This window comes from Peromyscus leucopus, chromosome 11 (assembly GCF_004664715.2).
Source record: "Peromyscus leucopus breed LL Stock chromosome 11, UCI_PerLeu_2.1, whole genome shotgun sequence".
Lineage (NCBI taxonomy): Eukaryota > Metazoa > Chordata > Mammalia > Rodentia > Cricetidae > Peromyscus > Peromyscus leucopus.
Window position 1 is genome coordinate 31,626,445 of NC_051072.1, and position 21,906 is coordinate 31,648,350.

General features: G+C 39.6%; 1 protein-coding gene across 1 annotated transcript in view; it reads right to left on the reverse strand.

Moving 5' to 3' along the window:
- Positions 1 to 345: 345 nt before the first annotated feature.
- Emb (embigin) overlaps positions 346 to 21,906 on the reverse strand; it is a 49,283-nt gene continuing 27,722 nt past the window's right edge. Inside the window, exons 3-9 of the mRNA XM_028885373.2 lie at positions 21,321 to 21,513; positions 21,014 to 21,102; positions 8,455 to 8,582; positions 5,217 to 5,496; positions 3,759 to 3,792; positions 1,190 to 1,244; positions 346 to 579 (exon numbers count right to left, since the gene is read on the reverse strand). Coding sequence (XP_028741206.1) covers positions 562 to 579; positions 1,190 to 1,244; positions 3,759 to 3,792; positions 5,217 to 5,496; positions 8,455 to 8,582; positions 21,014 to 21,102; positions 21,321 to 21,513 — 797 coding nt within the window. The 3' untranslated portion in view covers positions 346 to 561. The remainder of the gene's footprint in view (positions 580 to 1,189; positions 1,245 to 3,758; positions 3,793 to 5,216; positions 5,497 to 8,454; positions 8,583 to 21,013; positions 21,103 to 21,320; positions 21,514 to 21,906) is intronic.

Consider the following 21,906-nt stretch of genomic DNA (forward strand, 5'->3'; position numbering starts at 1 on the left):
CTTATGGAGCAAAAGTATATCTTAGCGTGGAGACTGCAGAGTAGCCACCATTATGGAAAGTATAGTTTCTATTTCCTAGAGAAAACACTTTCAATACCACAGAAGGATACACTTCACATGAAAACTGTTATCAATACTTCTATAGGTAGTTATGAATGACTGGGGGAAACACTTTTAAGACAACTGGTAAAAAGCTTTCTCTTCCATAAATTCTTTGGTAATAAACAGGTCTTTAGTGATATTTATTTGTGTATTATTAACTGATTTTGCTGATGTCTGTTCTGTGTCCCTTATCTCCCGGACCAGGATAAAATTTATTATCTAGGTTGCAGCTCACAGAACACATCTGAAACAATTTACCTCGCTTTAATGAAAAGCAATTACAAAATGAAAATACATCTTTAGGTAGGAGAGGGCCTATATGGGTTAAAAAGCTACCACTGTGTTGTGCATGTACAGGAAATTTTTGTCTTTTAAAAATCTAGAATTCACACGGTCTTGAAAGGAAGCAGAAATACAAACTCTCTGTACATCTTCTCAAGGTGAAACGTTCTGTTTTATTCACTGTTCCACAGACTCCTGAATTAAACAAAACAGAATGAGCAGTTACTGCCATGCTGTCTATGATAACTTAACTATCATTTCAACACAGCAAAAGAGTGCTGGAAAATGAGCTTGCCATCTACTGGCAAAGCAGCAAGTCCTAACACTGATGAACTAAGACAATTATGAATCAATTGTGGAAATTAGCCGTGACAGACGAAATCATCACATTGACCATATGGGGGTATATGAGAATAAAATCAAAGAATACAGAAAATTTGAGTTGAGAATTTAAAAATTACATGAAAGCTTTAAAAGAAACCAACCCAAGGTAATTATTTATATATTTACATATATATAAAGACCATGAAATAAAGCTGGGTATGGTGGTACAATCCTGTAATCCCATAATCCTAGCACACTCCAGCACTCAGGAGGCTGAGACAGGAGAATTACCACCTATTCTCTGGTAAAAAAAGGATACCATTAATTTTTGTATAAGTCCATATTTTCTCCTGTTACTGTGTAAACAAGTGTATTCAAGCACACAGTGAACTGGGTCTTTTAGGAATCTGGAAGCCAGAGTAAGGTTTAATAGCCCAGTATATTGAATTCTACCTTTTCATATGATTGAGAAGTAACTTACATTTTTTCTGAGCCTGGGGGCATTGTTTTCTATACCATTGCTATCATCCGATTTCCTGTGTCAAAAATAAGAAGGAAAGTCACCAGACATTCACGATGCATAAAATCAAGTCATTGTAGTATTGACATCATAGCTGGATGTAAACGCTACAATGTCAGTGCCCACTGAATTCACTCTTCGTAACAGTGTTCTAATTGTAATGTTGACTTTTCTTATGTGATTGCGAAGGAAGAACCTCCTGCCACGGGTATGGTAACACAAGACTTGCTAGATCTAAGCAGAGGGAGAACTGATTCTTCCCTGGCAAGAGTAGAGCATGCATGTAACCATTAACTCTCACATTGTTCTGAAACAAGATAACAGTCAACCAGAAGCTTAGCCAAAGTGTATGAGAAGTCATAATCCAATGCTTATTACACTAAATTATAAGCTACATATGGCCCTTTGTATCAGGGCAAGACTATCAAGTATGGCCTTTAGATGCTTAAGCATGACTACATAAGAAAACCATTGAGCACAGTGAAGAGCAGTGGAGATGTTGTGGGCAGGCCTGTACTCATGAGGCTGTTATTATCAACAAGTAAAAATCAGCCACCCAACCATGCATGTCAAAACTGGACTGCCCTAGTCTTGGATGGTGGGGACAATAATCAAATAAATGAGTTGACTTCTCATTGAGTTCCTTGAGAGAAGTCATTGCTTTTGATGTTATATATTTATTTTAATTTTTTAAAATCATTTTAACCAAGAAACTACAAAAGACCAGGGATACCAACACACATAATTATATGTAAAGTATATCAGACATGTAACATATGAAACTGTTATCTGTGAAAAAAAAAATTAGTTCCTAACTAAATTAACGAGAATATCTACAATGAACTATAGCAAGGGTTGATCTAAATGAGCTTAAAACACCCTTGTTAATTTATACGTAAAAGTAAGACATTCATTGTGATGGCTGCATTGGAATAAAGGATGGAAAACATGTGTGTTATTCTAATATTAAATAAAATGAATAAAATAATTTGTTATATTATAGATTGAATCATATTGACATTGTTTTTAAGATAACTGAGGGGGGCATTGAGTGGGGTAAGCTGTGGTAATAACATTAAACTACATGGACTTGATAGTCTGTTCTACATAGCAAATTAGGATGCGGCCCCAGCCCCTAGTGACTGCCCAGGAGTGGTCGGAGACAGTGGACATGATGGGGGTGAGTGGAAAGAAGATACATAAGAGGGGCAGTTTAACTCTTTACATACATGAACTCCTGTCGCACTTTTTATGACTTTAAAAAAAATAAGAAAGAGGTCCAGGAAATGGGAATCAGGGAGGTTTCAAGTTTCACTTATAATTTGGTGTCCTTAACTTGGAAGCACATTATCTTGGTTCATTTTACCTACTATATATGAACTGGGTCTTTGACCACCACTACAAGCATGTGAAGAACTCTGCCTCCCTCTTGCTCTTATGGACTCACAGCTCACGGCCCCTTGGGCTGAGAGAAAACTTCCAGCACCATCTTATATTGGTAATGGTTGGGGGGTAGGGGCTCCCCTTTCATGAGCACCTCTCAGCGGTCTTAGTCTGGTCTCTTTTGGTTCACAGACACTGGTTGTTTCTCAGATTTAGTCCCTGTTTTGGGAGCCTTTATTCTCTGGGTTGGAAGAAGTATTCCACCATCCCCAAACAAAAGTAGATCCCTGGCCATTTTATTCCCAGCTGTCCTCATGTTCTACTCTCAAGAGAACAAAACATGAGTTCTCTCAAAAGTAATTCACATAGAATCCTAGGCCAGTGATCTTCACTGTGAAAGAACAGTACCACTGGAAGATGTATTTAAAAAATCCACACGCCCAGTCCCCACCTAAGTGGTTCTGATTGTTCTGATCTTGTGAGGCCTGCACATTGTACTCTTTTTTTTTCTTTTTCCATTTTTCTTTATCTGGATGTTTTACTTGCGTGTGTGTGTGTGTGTGTGTGTGTGTGTGTGTGTGTGTGTGTGTGTGTGATGTGTGTGCATATGCCTCTGGAAGGCAGACAGCACATCAGATCCCCTGGAATTGCTGTTATAGACTGTCGAGAGCTGTCATGTGGCTGCCAGGAATTGAACCCATGTCTTCTAGAAGAGCATCAAATGCTCTTAACCACTAAGCCATCTCTCTAGCCTCAAGAACACTGTATTCTTAAGAAGCTTCAATAGTGATCAAAAATACAACCAAGGTAAAGAATCATTTAAATAAATTAATACATCTGTTTACTGTGCAACAAAGTCTATCCCAAGCATTCACACAAATAAATTATTACTAATTCAAAAAAAATGTGTGTAGGAACACCATGATGAACCCATTTTTCAGCAATAAAACCAGAAGCACAGAACAGTTATTGATGGAGGGGTAGACACTGGGTACCAAACCTCATCATCACACAGAAGAATACAGAAACAGCATGCACATCACCATGTTCTTGTGGTTTTTCTTGTTTCTAACTGCCAACATTTCACTTAATTTCATATTTATGTGCATTTTACCCAAGTGAAAAAAAATCAATAAAAAATACTTACAGCTGTTCAATTTGTTCAAATTCTTTCCCATCATCTGTATAAAGACAAACAAAAAGGATATAACAATTGAGTGTGTGATGCTATGCTTACATGTTCCATTCAACCTGCACCCTAACAACTTTTCCCACGGAAAGGAGAGAAGTGTCACCTTTGATAGCTCTGCCTCCCTCTGCTTCCTCATAGCAGGATGCCAGACTCTACCTGAATTTCTCATCAGAACTGTTTGGCATCCTGGGATTTTTTTCAAAACTATGATGTCATTATATATATATATATATATATATATATATATATATATATGTATGTATGTATGTATATACAACGTGACCATTTCTATCAAGGGATTCTCATCCAACAGCCCAACAGACATGGGTTTAAAACAACGCTAATGCAACCTTGACTTTATGAGAATCTAGGATGCTTGATAAAATACTTTTTCAATGGAGAAGCGGGAGACAGTTTAGTCATGAAGTGCTTGCTGTAGAAAAATGAGGCCCGAAGCTCAGTTCCCAGAACCCACATAAAAAGGCAGGCATGGTGGTGTACACTTGTAATGCCAGGCAGGGAGAGGGAAATAAGAGGATCCACGGAGCTCAGCGGCTGCCACTTTAGCCTAAATGGTGAGCACCTGGCCAACGAAAGACCATGTGTCCAAAAGGAGTGGACAGCATTCCTGAGTCAAGTTTATCCTCCGACTTCCAAATACACACACACACACGAGCACCCACACACTCATGCAATCGCCCCACACAAATGATTAAAATGAATTATCTAAGTGAAAAAAATCTCAAGGAATCCAACTTTTTACTAAAATCCCAATGTCAACACACATTCCCCAGCTCGTGCATAGTGGCACCAAGAAACCAAAGATTTTAATTTTAACATGAACATCTTTCAGGCAGATGAAATAAAGACCAAGAGTCCAGGCTCACAGACCATGGTTACGATCATAAATATTGGCCCAAATATGAAAAATTGAATTGTTCTTTACAAACCATTTTTACTTATTTTGTGTGTGTGCATACGTGTGTATATTTGTGAATGTGCACACTGATATGTGTGAATGCATGTGCGCACACCATAACCTGGGTGTGAAGGTCACAGCATGACCTCAGATGTTTGTCAGTCTTTGATGACTTCCTTGATAGGATCTTCCTGCTGCTTTCCACTGAGTAAGCCAGGCTAGCTGGCTTACAAGCTTCCAGGGGTCTGCCGCCTTTACCTCCCTCCTCAACACAGAAGCACTAAGATTATAGATACCAATGTTATGCATCTGGCTTTTTACATGGGCTCTGGCGATGTAAATTCAGGTTCTGACATGTGTGTAACAAACACTTTTTACACAGTGAGCCATCTCCTCAGCCCTTCTCCACAACTTGTAAGTGACTATGTGTTAAGCCATACATAATACACATCATAACTAAGCGATAAGGTAATAGAAAAAGTAAGAAACCTTACCTGGGTCATTCTTTTTTTTCTGTGTGTACACTTCACAAAGCAGAATGATAGCCACTAAGAGAATAACTTCCGCAATGATGGCGAGAAACGGCTTGAGGGGCACCATGAAGCTGAGCACCACCAGCTCAATGTGTTCTTCACTCTCACCCAACTGGAAGACTGCCCGGCACCAGTAGGAGCCTCCATCTTCCTCCAAGAGATGCTTTACCTTGAGTCGTGTTTCATTAGCATAGGATCCATTTATAACATACTTATCATTCTTGTAAACATCAATAGGAACCTAATGCACAGAGACATTAAAATCCTTACATAATGCAAAAAGAGATACATGTCCCAGGAGAGCTAATTCTGGGCAAAGCTAGAAGACGGAGCCAAGGAAACCACTTACTGGAAAGGGGCATATTAAAATGTATGAGTCATTGCAGGAGGTTGGTATTCCAGCAGCAAGCAAGGGAAAAAGTCTACTTAGTTATGAGGACTTAGTCCTGAATGTCTGAACCCACAAATATACGTCTAGGTCATCATTAGTAAATAGTAGGTGAGAATCCAAGGCAGAAGATTTCCAGTCACCTAGTTTTCCTTTCTCCTTAATTTATTTTAATGTACATAAGTACATTGGTGTTTTGCTATGGGTGTCGTATCCCCTGGAACTGGAATTATAGACAGTTCTGAGCTGCCATGTGGGTGCTGGGAATTAAACCCAGGTCCTCTGGAAGAACAGCCAGTGCTCTGGTTTTCCTTTCTCATATATGATTTGCTCTCTACAAGTGGAGACAAACAGGTACAAAAGGAAACAATACACATCTAAAGAGATCATTCTGGTCACTCCTGACGATAGATCGCTAATCTGACAACTGAGTTCCCTACACTGCAACTGTCGTTGAAATCATCAAGACTTCTTAGCGGATGACCTCCAATGACCAGCTCTCTCGCCCTAGACCCCTGTTTCTTCCTTTCATGTCCCAGTTTCTTTCTCTCCCAGGTAGACTGGCTTCTGGGAGCTGCTGGGTTTTCCTGAGGCTCGCAAAGTCATATTTAGAAGCTGTTATACTTAATCTAAATTAAATTTTATCCTCAGGACATTGGATACCTTCACTGCCCTATCACTCAACTGAGATGCTCAATAAATGCAAATCTGCATACAAATGTTCTCAGGTTATTCCAGGAAGAATTCTCTGTAAACGTATTTGCCAAAAGGGGGAAAAAAAGAATGACCTTGACCTATCTCTATGTACACAGGCATAGAATGGCCTAGAATATTCATGACACAAACCAGCATATGAATCAGAGACAATAAATCAAAGGACTGAATTTTAAGAAAGCACAGAGCTAATTGTGATACAGATGATGACTTAACATTTTGAAATGGTACTTGACCTAAAATGTTGACCTGTGATCCCTTCTCTGTCCCTATCTCACAGCCGATTATAACCAGGATCAAAGCCAAATGAAGAGAATAATGATTCATACAGCAAACCCAGAAAACAACTTTAAATTAAGCTATATATTCCACACATCACAACTGTTATTTGTTTTTACAATTTATATTTCAACAACATGTGTAGACATCTGTCCTAATCATCAGTAAGACAAAAGGCAGAGGCCCCATTGTTCAAGCTGACCCCTGCATGATCTAGAGCTATTTTCTTGAAACAGTAAAGCAATGTTATCACAGAAGTAGACATGCTCCTTCCCAGGCCTTCTTCCGTCCTCCTCAACAGCTCACTGCAGCACCAACTTTGTTTCTTTAAAACGTCATTGAAAGATTTGTTCTGTTTCATGTGTCCCCTCTAAAATGACAGCTTTTCTTCAATAGGACTTTAATATGAAAACTCATTAGCATCGAGGCAAGAAAAGGGTACCCCACAGCACCATGCCCCAAGTTTCAAGCTCTTTGGAGCTACCCGGGAAAGGACAGGAAGCCAGTGATAATTTATTCATTGAATACTCTTGTTTTCTTCATATCAGCTGTACAAAGCCAATTGTCTTAGATATATATATAAGCCTTGACATCCACTTCTTTCCAATGTGTGAAAAACCCCAAAGCGCTAATGACACCCCACAAAAACTAAGAGCTAAGTTTAAGTGACCGAATTTCCATTCATCTTTTTCAAATAGTGCCAGTACATTGTATCCCACGTCAGATACTTCAGGAGACAAACTAGAAAAGGAATGTGGGATTTTGTTCTTTGTTTTCCTAGTTACTGGTAAGAAGCAGAAGTGAGTGAGGATTTTCTGATGAAATTATTTTTAACCTGGTCAATTAAAAATGCTTTGGTTTTGCCTCATTATGTAGTCTGGGATAACACCAAAACCTCTATACATGGCCTAGAAAACACAATGATCCCCCTGCTTCAGCTTCCCACAGGTCTGGGATTACAAGCACATGCCATTAAACCAGGCAAAAATTCTCTCTGTTTTTGTTTTTAATTTTGTTTGGTAGCAGAGTCTCGCCATGCAGCCTTGGTTAGCCTGGCTTTACCTGGAACCATCTCTTTGGTCCAGGTTTGCTTCAAACACATGTCAATCCTCCTGTCTCAGTTTTCTTGGTACTGGGATTACAGGCACACACCACCGAGCCCATCCTGAAAACGAATTTTGGTTTTCTTTCAAAGATTTTAATTAAATTGCAATAATTTAATTTAATTTGCAAATTTAAATAAATTGCAAAACCTAAAAAGAAAAAAGTACGATCCAATAAAATACTGAGAGCTTCTTCACACATATATATAATGTAATATGCTGAGAACATCCAATAACAACACCATTTATCACTGTGGTTTCTCGGTAATTATAAGTTATAACAGAAGTGTTAGTTTCCCTGAGAATTAATTTTGAGTCAGCTATAATCTTATTTAAGAATGAAAGGTTTTTTTATTTTGTTTTCTTCAAATCAGAGAGAAAATATCTTTTGTGTATATACATGTGTATACATGTCTGTGTGGGTGTTTGAGCACATTTATGTGTGATGTATGTGGAGGCTGGAGATACATCAAGTGCCCTTCCTCAATTATTCTCTGCTTTGTTTTTGAGACAGAATCTAAATCTGGAGTTCACCTGTCAAGACTAGCCTGTCTGGCTCGGGAAGCCTATGGGATGGTCCTGTCTCCATCTCTCGAATGGCATGCCCTGCTTCTTACATTGGCACAAGGGATCCACACTCTGGTCCCTCCTACTTAAAGGGCAAGCACTCTGACCAACTGAACTGTCTTCCTAGCCCCAGCAAATATGATCTTACCTGTACACTTCCATTACTCATGTACCAAGTCCAATTTAAAGGAAGACCATCTTGACATTCACACTTCAGGACAGTAGAATCCCCCACATAAGTGATCAATGGCTTGTTTTTTCCATGAACGCTGGGTACTAAGAAAAATTTAGAAAAAATGTTCATTACTGAGACTGTTTAAGCAAAAGAAATGTACCAAACTTCAGGACATTTCCCCACTTTGTTTTCTTACTAATGCATTGTTCTCATCATGCAGTTTTGATTGTTAAATAAAATGAAACCAACTTGTAGTCATTAGGAGGTGGTAGCAGCAGCAGTGATAACAGAAGTGGGTGGAAAACCCCAATAGGACTGTCTGCAAAGTACCGCTGAAAGAAAAGCCTCCAGTGATTAAAATTACAACCATTGCACGTTTGCAACAAACTATGAAATGCTTGGGATAGAGGAGCCCCCAGTTTTCAAAGCTGTTTCCTTTTCTCCCCACTCACTGCGATAGTGGGACACTGTCTTCACAGCTTCACCCTTAGAGCGCATGAGTAAAAAGTCAACTTTTCAGGCTAGAAAATCTTTTAATGGACGCAAATTTGCAAACAGCCAGCAGACTTAGAGAAAGTGGTAACACAGAGGAACAAAGGAAAAATCAAGGGGGAAAGAGGATGTGGCTCCATGGTAGAGCATCTGCCTAATACATTGATACAGCAGCACTGTCAAGAGGAAAATTAAAGAAAAAAAAAAAAAAAAGAAATGAGATTTAGAAACATGTTTATATCATTACGTGAAAAGGACGCATACTAATATTAATTATGGTACATTTCTTAGTCAAGAAAGTTTGAAGCATATACAATTAAGTAACAATACTAAAGATAAAGTCAGAAAAAATACATTTTAAAGACATGAACAATTCGCTTAAGCAAATTCCGACATAGGAACACAAGCATTCAACTGAAAACCACAGGTGAGATCCGTCCCTCATTGTTCCCACACTGACTATGGAGATGGATCAACAAGGTACTTTGTCCATTTTCTTTTTTCCTAATTTTCCTAATTTTAAGTTTTTTTTTTTAATTTTGTGTTTTCCAACTCCTTATTAAGTTAGTCAACAAGGATAGCTAAATATTATGGTGTCAAAATTTATAGGTAATTTTAACTTTCAGTGCAGAGATTAGAAAGATTTCCAACCGCGACAGCTAAGACTCTAGGTTAAATGTGCTGTCCAAGGGTTCCTAAATTTTCTACTACTGATGTAACTGAGCAATTGCAGGATGCCTGAACTGTAAAGATGGGAAAGGAAAAAAAAAAAAAGGTAATAATTGAAAAAGGAATTATGGCGTTAATTAACCAGACAAGGATCAAAAACAGTTTCTTTTGTGGGTTCTGTCCTTTGGGGAGCAATGCATCAGTGATAAGACATGCCTACTATATTTTACTGTTTAAAGAGAACCCAAATCATTGGTTCTGATACAATTATATATATATCACCGTTGTCCTCTTCAGAGTTATTGGTCAGCGGTGTGTAATGAGGCAAAGTCAATAGTAAAGACAGGCATGGGTGATGAAGGACGCCACCCACGAAGACATAAGTGCTTCCATAATCCAATAATGACAGACAGGGCAATCTCGAAGTCAGTGGGTTTGGAGGTCTGACTAGTAAGTGTCTTCCGTAGTCTCTAGTATTAGAACACTTGGTCCCCAGTTGGTGGCTGTTTGGGAAGGCTTAGGGTGTGGCCTTGCTGGAGGCAGTATGTCACTAGAGGCGGGTTTTGAGAGCTTAAAGCCTTTCGCCACTTGAGTTTGCTTTTTTTTTTTTTTTTTTTTTTTTTTTTCGAGACAGGGTTTCTGTGTAGCTTTGCGCCTTTCCTGGACTCACTTGTAGTCCAGGCTGCCTCGAACTCACAGAGATCCGCCTGACTCTGCCTCCCGAGTGCTGGGATTAAAGGCGTGCGCCACCAACGCCCGGCGAGTTTGCTTTTTTCTGCTTCCTGCCTGAGGTTTAAGATGAGGGCCTCCTCCATCTCCTGCTCCAGCCGCCATGCCTGCCGCTCGATGCCACACTTCCTTGCCATGACAGACTCTTAAACCTCGGAAACCGTCAGCACAAATGAACTCTTTCGGGTGTAAGTTGTCTTGGTCATGGCGTTTGCTCACACTGACAGGAAGTAACTAAGACACTGGTGGTCACACTCTTTGTAACCTCAGAAACATGCTTTGATGAAACTAAATGGTCTACAAAGACGCAAACCACCAATCAGGCATCGCAATAGAGGCAAGCACTTTATGACACTGCCATGGGACACGATCAGAGGTGAGTGTATGTGACCGGACTAAAGTGCTTGGATTCCAGTTATCCCACCCAGCTGAGATAACTGGTGAGCTGACCCACTGGAAGAGCCTAGCATTCCTTATACTAACTAACTCACAAGCATACCTTACTTACGGACACCTGCTAAGCAGTATCTCCTTAGGATTATCTTCAAATGTCAGGTATAAGTGTTGGAAGGAACTCGGCACAATGTTCTAATAATGACATGAAGATAAGACTGAAGGGCCAGGAATAAATACTTGACATCTAATGACAGCTTTGATATAAAGATATCTGATGGATAGTGCATTCCACTCTTGCTGTGTTGTTGTAAACTCTTACTTGAGTTTATTTATGGAAAGTGCTTGATACATGATGACTGTCACAAAGTTCCAACTTTTATTGGGATTTTGCCATGGCACAGCACTCTTAAATCCAAGTTTTCCTAAAATTAGTGGCCGTGCCCTTGATATATAATGTCATTAGCCACCTTAATAAGAACAATTACTATCCTGTGTGATATTTTTAGGTCAACTAGCCCTTTGGAGCAGAGGAGAGATAAGTTCTATAGGGGAAAGGCGGAGAACTATCATTCATCTGTGTCTTAGAACCATGTCGATGTCTGAAATCACCCCAAGAACAGAGAGAACTTTAAACTGAGTTTCTTTGTGAGTCACCCAGACCGTCTGGAAACAGAGATGACAAAGACAAGAAGAAGAGATGAATGACTAGGAGAAAAGAGCAAAGGAGCTGAGTGAAGAAATAGTAGCTCCAGACCAGTGAGAGCCCTGGTCCATTCAAATACCACAAAGGAGACAATTCCTCAGTGAAGCCATGGGACAAGCTCTCACACTGCTCTGGCCATCCAGCCAAGTGGTAGGTAAGATTCTGTAGGCATGTTGTAGTTCAGCATACATTACAACAACTTAAACTAGGATGCCCGGCTAGGTTCTCCCAATAACAAGAAAGAAAACTGGCTTAAAGGATCAAAACAAGCTTCCTTCTAGACATATGTGGTATGTGGAGCAGAAAGAATAGATGAAAAAAAAAAATCACCCTACACATTACTACAAAACCTAAGAGTAACACAGAAATGCCTCACTTACAACATACTGTTTATAATGAGAAGAGACAGGGAAAAAAGTAGAAAGTAATTTGATAAAAACCAAGAACCAAAATCTTAAGAGAATAATTTCAATCTAAGTGTATTTAAATGGAAAGGGGGTGAGGGGAGAGGAGTCTCTTCCAAAGGTGTTCTGCCCCAAGTCAGGCTACTATATGTCAACACTTTCAGTCTACAGCTACTACCTCCAAACTCATTTATAAATCCAGATGGCTCAGAAGTTGAGGAAAATAACCACTATGAAAAAAATTGGAAGCGATTCTCAGATCCAAGGGAAACAGAGCAGACCATCTGTTTTGATACTGATGTAACAAGTATATTTTAAGTTATTGAGGAAAAGAAAATGATTCAATGTCAAAATGTTAAAGGCTCAATTGGGTGGAATCCCAGAACATTTTATTCTGATTTGTTTCTTACAGCGGGGTCAATTTCTTCACTAAAAACTGGTGGTGGGAGCTGCCTAAGGCTGGGCAAAGGTCTGTGGACTGAGGAGGTCTCTGTTAGACTCTATATAACTTCCTTTCCTGCATTCAACACTCTGATCTCTAGCCTTAGAAAGAGGAAATGGCAGTACTGGCTCATACTGTAGCACACGGACTTGTCGGTTTTCTAGAACTGGGGATTGAGAGACGTAAATAATTCCATCCCTGTTGACTCTGTTTTTGCCCCCAGTTCAGATAAGCGCTCTTCCTTCTACACAGTCATAAACACTAAACTAAGTTCGGGTTGTTGAGGGACAGACTATTCTACTACTTTGATTGAAGTTTGTAAGCACTCACCAGGAAAAAGGAAGGAAGGAAGGAAGGAAGGGGGAGAGAGAGAGAGAGAGAGAGAGAGAGAGAGAGAGAGAGAGAGAGAGAGAAGAGAAGAAGAGAAGAGAAGAGAAGAGAAGAAAAGGAAAGAAAGAAAGAAAGAAAGAAAGAAAGAAAGAAAGAAAGAAAGAAAGAAAGAAAGAAAGAAAGAAGCTACCCACACTGTCAAGTCTTCCTAAGATTTGACACAAGCAACGCTTATATTCCTGGCTAGCCAACAATCACATGATTTGGCTCGCTTATGCATGGTTCCCTATCCGTGGTTTTTGTCATCAAGACTGGAAAACGTCCTGGATGTCGTGAAAAAGCACTTCCAACCTCCCAGCTTCACACCACCTTCTCACCAGGCTTCTTTACCAAATACGCAGCACTTGGTGAGGCTCTAGAACTGATGGGAAATATGGGAACAGCCAGTGTTTGAGGGCTGGTGGTTCACTTCAGGGAGCAGAGGACTCAGCAATATTTTGGAAGGTGTCAATTAAAGAACTACAGATCAAGCATGGATCAGAACTTGCTTGTCCTTTTCTGAAGCCACAAGGTCCCTCCCTACCAAACCTAAAATGGAGTTGAGTCACACTTCTCAAGGCCCATATGGAAAAGCAGTAAGGGAAGTTTTAAAGCCCTGGTTCACTGACTTCTTGTACCAGGCTGAGCTCACTATTAGGTAAAGACTGCTCCGAAGAAGATTCTGAAGCCCAGCACTAGTCAGGGTCACAGTTTCTGCTATCCCAGGCTCTCTATCTTCTAGACACTCTATTTCTCAAACTTGGTATATGTCTTAGTTAAGGTTTCTATTGCTGTGATAAAAGACCATGACCAAAAGCAACTCGGGAAAGAAAGGGTTAATTTCAGCTTACAATGCTCAGGTCACACATAAAATTAGCTAGCACAGCATGCTTCTTTCTCAAGAAATTTCCTTTAGCAGGAAATTATGTGTTGAAACACAACCAAAAGATGGTCACATATCCACAAATTAAGAATCAAAAGTGGGAAAGCCAGGGCTGGAGAGATAGCTCAACAGTTAAGAGCAGTGACTATTCTTCCAGAGGACCTGGGTTCAATTCCCAGCAACCACATGGCAGCTCACAACTATCTGTAACTTCAGTTCCAAGGGACCTGACACCCTCACACAGACATACATACAAGCAAAACACCAATGCATGTAAAATAAAAATAAATTTAAAAAAAAAAAGTGGGGAAGTCAATTTTTGGACTGAGGGTAGGGGAATAGGTGGAACTCCATTGCTCAGTAAAGGGTCTATGATGGAGATGCTCGACACGTAACAGGCAGTAAGAAGGGGCTTTTTAAGAATCAGGTACCCTGTAGGAGCTGGCTAAGGAGCCACGGATGTGCTATCAAACCAGCCAGTCTGAATGCTGGGATAAGGCTGCAGCCCAAACATTAGGTGACAATGCAGAGGCAGAGAAGCTGAAACATGGAAACCAAAGTCCTTTCTCTTGCTCTCTTCTGTGTCTTGACTGTCTCCTAGGCTAAAGGTCTGTAGATCAAGCAAGTCTGACTCAGCCTGAAGCCTTTTCTAAAGCTGCCCAGCTTCCATCGGCTCTGCTCAGGATGATTATCAATAGCAGTATGGAATTGAATATGAATATATATATATATATAATACTAGACATATAATTATAGATAAATAGATGATAGATAGATAGATAGATAGATAGATAGATAGATAGATAGATAGATAGATAGATGATAGATAGATAGATTGTGGGTGTGTATTTGTGATAGGGTCTCACTGGGTAGCCCTTGCTGGCCTAGAATTTGATATATAAACCAGGCTGGCCTTGAAGAGATCCACCCACTTCTGCCTACAGAGTGATGAGATTAAAGGTGTGTGCCAGCACTCCTGACCTAGAAGTATTTTTTTTTTCTAAACTGTACTGGAGGTCACAGTTTGTTCAGGGCCACTGCTCACATTTAGAAACATGTATTGATAAAGACAGGATGAAGGTATTCTTTTTAGTGTTTCAAAGCTTTGAATAAAGTAGGACACATTGGAGTCTCAGGACTGGAGGGTGCAAAGTCTAATTCAAACTAGAAAGGGGGGCTTGAATCTACCCAGTGAAAGTAACAGCTCTCCAAAGTGACGAAAATAAAGCTTTGTACATGTGCATTCATAGGCTGGAACCCTGGCCCAAATGTCATGCTCATCTCAAGGGCAATGAGAAATTATCATGTGAAACAAAGACAGCTAAGACTCAGTTAGGTGACTTTATTAGGCTACTTTTCCACACTTCACATCTGGAAAATTCTCAGGAAAGACAGATGACTGACCCAGAACCAGGCTCAACACATGCTGTATTATCAAAATTTCACCATTACATTTTTGCATTTTCTGAGATTTGTTTTGTTTTGTTTGTTTTTTTTCAAGACAGGGTTTCTCTGTGTAACTCTGGCTGTCCTGAAACTCATTCTGTAGACCAAGCTGGCATCAAATTTAGAGATCCAGCTGCCTCTGCCTCCCGAATGCTGGGATTAAAGGTATACGCCACCACTGCCCGGCTCATTATGAGATTTTTAATTTTTTTTTTTTTTTTTTTTTCCGAGACAGGGTTTCTCTATGTAGCTTTGTGCCTTTCCTGGAACTCACTTGGTAGCCCAGGCTGGCCTCGAACTCACAGAAATCCGCCTGCCTCTGCCTCCCAAGTGCTGGGATTAAAGGCGGGCACCACCACCGCCCGGCTGAGATTTTTAATATTAATAAATGTTACCGAAGTTTTTTCTCTCTCTCATAAGATTTGACCCACCACTAAGATAATTCATGCCATCATGAATTTGTGGGTGGGTGGGTGGGTGGGACATGATCCCCAGCGGATTAGCAGCTGCACCTCCGCTCTCTTGCTCTGTCTAGCATTGACAGACAGTCAAGCACACAGAGTCAGCAGGATATATTTTTCCATCATACTCATCAGTGACATTGTTGAGGAATATTTGTACACTGTGTAACAGTGTAGTGCCGTGATTGGTGCAATAAACAGCTTCAATTATAGGCGGGCGGTGGTAGCGCATGCCTTTAATCCCAGAACTTGGGAGGCAGAGGCAGAGGAATCTCTGAGTTTGAGGCCAGCCTGACCTGCAGAGTGAGTTCCAGGACAGCCAGGGCTACACAGAGAAACCCTGTCTCAAAAAAAAAATAAAAAAAAGAATGATCTGGCTCATTAATTCTCGCTCATCAATTTACAGCACAAGATAAAACTGGCTTTTTATCCATATTTATTTGCAATACTAATAAGCAAAGATCATTCTTCCCAGGAAAAACCAAAAGCAAACCATGTAGATAATATTTACAAAAATATGCACTAATATATAAGCCTAACAAATCTAATAAAATAATAACTATGATATAAGCTGTTGTACAGATGCCTTTAAATTCTACTCAAATAAAATTATTTCTCCAAACAATAATCAATTTTAAATGAATTACAGAGTTATTAATTTTTAGCAAGGAATATCTGAAAGGACCCAAATTAGTAATTTTATGAATGTCTTTAGGATATAGTGCATTCTTAAAAGTTACATTAATGTTAAGTGGGCATTAAAAACAAATGAGTTGAGTTAAACTGCTCCATGCAAATTTTCAAAGGAGATATGCAACAGCTTTTTGCAGCCCTGCAAGATATGATTAAAACTTGTGATGGGCCGGGCGGTGGTGGCGCACGCCTTTAGTCCCAGCACTCGGGAGGCAGAGCCAGGTGGATCTCTGTGAGTTCAAGGCCAGCCTGGGCTACAAAGCGAGTCCCAGGAAAGGCGCAAAGCTACACAGAGAAACCCTGTCTCGAAAAAAAAAAAAAAAAAAAAAAAAAAAAACTTGTGATGGACGTAAGCGTGGTGGTGCATGCCTGTCATCACTTGGGAAGCTGAAGAAGGAAAATCAGAAGTCAAATATCATCCTTGGCTACAGAGCAAGTTTGAAAATAGTCTGGGCTACGTGAGACCCTGTCTCGAAAATAAATCAAAATAAAAAGCCTGTGGCTGGGAGGTCAGAGGCCCTGGAGGGAACCTATAACTGTAGTGTTGAATATGTGTTTTCACGCTGCCATCTAAATATCTACATTTATACCCACATATCAGTGCTGCTCTCAGCCTTGGTAGAGGTTCTTTTTACAGCGCATAGAGGTTAATACTCATCTCTATATATTTCTATATCGACCCCTCCAAGTACCTTGGAGTACCCCCTGAAAAAGGAAGGTGGAAAAAAAATGTAAAAGCCAGAGAATAGGAAGGAATGCTGTAAAATGCTGCCTTCTAGACATGATTATCTGTACTCATAAAATCACAGAAGTTATGGGGACCTGCACCAGCCATACACAAGATGGGCCCAGTGTTCCATCACGAATGGGATACGTACCATTGTACATATATATTACTATACTCTATTTTTGTCCCTAACCACCGTGTCCACCTCCTCCCTACTTTCTATCGACCTCAAATAGTTTCTTCTGGTTTTATATTGCACATATTGCAACTTCTCTCCTTTTGTCCTACCCCTCCAGTTAGATCTCAACTGTAGACAAAGTTCAACACCCTTTGTGATAAGAACCATGAAGAAACGATGAACACGGGGCACACACCTCAGCACACTGAAAGCATTATGTATGGGGACCTAGAGTCTTCACTGTTCTAAAGGGGGAAAAAACCAAAAGTAATGAGATAGAAGGGTCTTCACTCTCTCATTCAGTTTAGAAGAACTAAAAGACTTAGCTAGAAAAACAACACAAGAGAAAAAAATAAAGGGGATACAAATTTGGGGGAGGGGAGACTTAAAAGACCCTGTAGACGCCACTAGAAAACTCTTAGATCTGATCAATATCTTGAACAAAATAGCAGACACAAAAATCAATATATAAAATTAGCTTCTCATATGCCAAAAACAAATACGCCAAGAAAGGAATCAACAAGTCAATATCACTCACAATAGCTTAAAAAAAAAAAATAGAAATAACCTAAGGAGGTGAAAGACCTTTACACTGAAAGCTTGAAGACACTGAAGGAGGAAACTGAGGAACATCCTGGGTGATGGGAGAGGATCCAGGTGCTCATGGACCAGTAGAATTAAAGATGTGAAAGTGGCTTCGTGACCAAAATAGTCTACAGATCCCACAAAATCCTTATCATATTGCCAATGGAATTCTTCACAAAACTAACAAAGACAACCCTAACATTCACAGTGGAAGCGTCTACATTTTCTACTCTTTGTTCATGAGAAAGAAAAGAGGAAGGGGTTGGAAGTAAGGGGGAGTGAAGGAGAAGAAAAGAGGGAACAGAAGAGAAGGGAGATAAGGGGAAGGCAAAGTAGTAAAAGAGGAAAGAAATTAATGAAGAAGTAAGAGAAGCTGGAGAATACACAGTGACTATTCCTGCACAAGTCAAATCAGGCAAAGGGACAGAAGCTAAACCAAGAGTATACATAATATAATCCAAGTATGATGGCAATTTCTGCAATTGCAAAGACCAAACGGTATAATTACAAGAATGCATTATCATTTCCAAGTTGGAATGATTAAAAAAATAAGTCTTGAGTGTGAGTATACAGGGAACTTATGAGGGACATGGGAGTGGACCAATCAGAAATCAAACAGCAAAGAAGCAGGTCATTCTGCTATGGATGAGCCCTGAGCACAGCGTCCATGTGAGTCAGAGGCTACTCGGGCTTCAGAAGTGTTAGGGAAAACTGAACACGAAGCAAAAACGAAAGCAGTTGCTATGGCAACAGACTCCACTTACCAGATACCATGTGGTTCACTAATCTACCACAGAATGTTGGGATTTTCATGAAGGCAGTTGTCTCACTCAAACAATTAGTCTTTGTTACAACACTGAGGCCTTCTAATGTTTTCTTTAATGATGAGAAAAATATTCTAATTATTTATTCCCATGAGGAAGAGATGGATGTTATAATTGCATTTGTATAAAAATTGTTTTAAAAAAATGCTACTGGATGCTATTTCAGTCACCAATAAAACAACATTAACATGAAGGAGCTGAAACATCCCCATTCCCAGTAGAAGGGTAACTGGAGAAGAGTTGACAGAAATCAAAAACCTCCATGAAAAATCACAGTAGATGGTTTAATAGAAACTTAGCAGACTTCAATTCATTCCCAAAAACACTGGAAATCATGGACCCTGATACTGAAAGGATTCTACTCAGAGAAGGGAATGTTTATCCTAAATTACCTGCTTAACAGCAAATCTATGGTAACAAAACCAAAACCAAAGTGAGCAAATAACCATGGGCATGCTTCCAAGGAAAGACCTCAACATGTCTAGGCTCTTCCAGAAGTATTCCAGCGTCCAGCATTGTTCTCAGGAGTCAACAACACCCTATGTTGTGGCTCTGTAGACCACCCAGTAGGTCAAGTTCAATAAACAGAAGGTACTGATAGTGATGTACTTAATGGGAGTGTCTTCTTTATTAACAAAGTAATTTATGAAGGTAAAAAAAAGTTTATTAAACAGGGTGGTGGTGCATGCCTTTAATCCTAGTATTCAGGAGGCACAGGCAGGTGGATCTCTATGAATTCAAGGCCAGCCTGGTCTACAGAACAAATTCCTGGACAGCCAGGGGTACACAAAGAGAAACTCTGTCTCAAAAAACAAAACAAAACAAAATGAGTGCGGTTTAGGCTACTATTATAAAGGTCAAATATTTTAAAAAAAAAATTACAAAATAAAAACTTACAAGTTAAATATAATAAATTATAAAATTAGAAACATTTTAAAATTAAATTTAGCAGTGCATAAGTGTACTGTGTTTTAAAAAAAAACAAAAACTCTACAGTAGCACACAGTAGTCAGGCTTCAAATCACTCACCTCTCCTTTGCCAGATCAATTCCAGTCCAGAAAATTTATCCATAGAAAATGCTCTTCTCACATGGACCATTTCCATCTTTTATGCTGTGTTTTTATATATTTAGATAAACACATGCCTTTCTTTGTGTTACACTTGCACTCAGCACAGGGACCTCCTAGATATACCTAAGTCTACTGACAGATACTTATTGCCCTTCATTCTCATCTGAAGAATAGTCCTTCTGCAATACAGATCTGGTTCCCTTCCTCACTGTCCTTTACCAGCAAAGCTGAGGAAAAGTTCTCTTGCGGTATTAATAGAATCACAAAAGCCTAAGGGTGTCATAGCTGTCTCCTTTAATTTTTAGCTGAATGAGACAGAGGAAAGAGGTACTGAGCAATGTACTTCAAATGCCAGACACACACTGGCAGGAGCATAGATATAGTTCTAGTCTAGGAACAGCAGACTCTGCCACACAGCCAAGGTCTGTGGTAGGCTACACTCTCCCGAGGCTCACACTGAACATCAAGGCTGAAATTACCCAATGATGCAGTTCACAAGTAGCATCTTATCTCTGGAAGACACATGACTGTGTTCCGAAATGCCCATACTTGATGACCCAAAACTCAGGCACCACTGTGCATCACAGAGGTATATGAGACTTTGATAGTCCTCTGAACCTGAAGTCTTAAAGTCACTGATACGTAATATCAAACTATAGTATCTCAGTCTGGGAGCGTAGTAACTCACAATCTAGATGACTTAGAGATTCCGTAACACGTTTTAGGCCACCAACCAGCTTCTAAATCATGACACGGGAGACCTATTACTATTTATGAATGCTCGGCCTTATCTTAACTGTTACTTTAATCTGTTTCTCTTCATCTACTTTTGGTTGTGAGGCTCTTTAACTTTCTTTCTGTATGTCCTACTTTCTTGCTTCTCATGTCTGTCTGTCTGGCAGCTGCCTCGTTTCTGACCCCAGTTGTCTCTTTTTTTCTCCCTCATTCTCTTCTATTCTTCCCTCCCACCCAAGCCTAGATTTCTCCTCCTACTTATTCTCTCTGCCCGCCAGCCCCGCCTATCCCTCTCCTGTCTAGCTATTGGATGTTCAGCTTTTTATTAGACCAATCAGGTGCCTTAGGCAGGCAAGGGAAAACAGCTGCACTTCTTTATATCATTAAACAAGTGCAGCAGAAACAAATGTAACATACCTACACGTAAAGTAATATTCCGAAACAGAGGGCTCAATTAACAAATAAATTTAAGACGTTTATAGAAGTTATGAAAACCTTGGCAGCTGGCCTTTTGAGCTAAAATTTGTATTTTAAACAGAGATAGAAGAAAAAGAAGGAAGGGGTGGGTTGGGAAAGGCAAGAGCATGGTCAAGGTTACCTCTTGGGACTCAGTGCAATGTAAATGACTTTCTTTCAGCTGAACTACATTTATTACTATAGTAATTACATAAAACACGAGGGGCATAGAAATCTAAGGACATAATGCTGAAGTTATAAATACTGACCTCTGATATTAAATGTTCCTCTGAGCTCCTCTTCTCCATTCAAGAAACAAGAATAATTTCCCATTTGTTTGCTATTAAAAATGATGAACCTGGAGATAATTAGAGTTATTAATACAACCTTACTTCTTACAAATATTTAACAAAAATGAAGTCATTAATCCAAATTTTAAAACAGAAATAACTCTGTAAACAGGAAAATTAGAATATTAGCATAACATTCAAATGACTGCAAAGGAAAAATCCTTAATCAGTAGAAAGTTGCATAGAAACTGGCTACGGCTGGCAGTGTATACCCTTATGTACATACCTGTACTGACTGTACAAGGTGTTTCCCACTTTAGTTGTGTTGAAAACATCAAAATTCTCAAGAAATACATCATCTTTTTTCCAAGTCACATTCACTGAATTCAAATCCCCAGATGTCGTGAACTGGCATATGAGTTCCAGGTCAGAAGGCCTTTCCAAAGTAATGTTTTTTTCTACTGGGGCGCTGGACTGTTCTGTTCATCACAAAAGAACAAGAAAATGTGTTATGAAAAGTTGTATTTGTAGGCAAATTCAATATGTAGCTCTGTATATATGAATACCTTTTATAAATAACACGTGTACAAACCACTTAAATTTTCAACAGTGGTGTACTGATAGATACTTAATGTCCTTCATTCGTCTGAAGAATAGTTCTTCTGCAATTCAGATCTGGTTCCCTTCCTCACTGTCCTTTATCAGCAAAGCTGAAGAAAAGTTCTCTTGTCATATTAATAGAATCACAAAAGCCTAAGGCTCTCATAGCTGTCTCCTTTAATTCAATAGCTGAATGAGACAGAGGAAAGAGCTACTGAGCAACGTACTCCAAATGCCAGACACACACTGGTAGGAGCATACGTAAACATTGA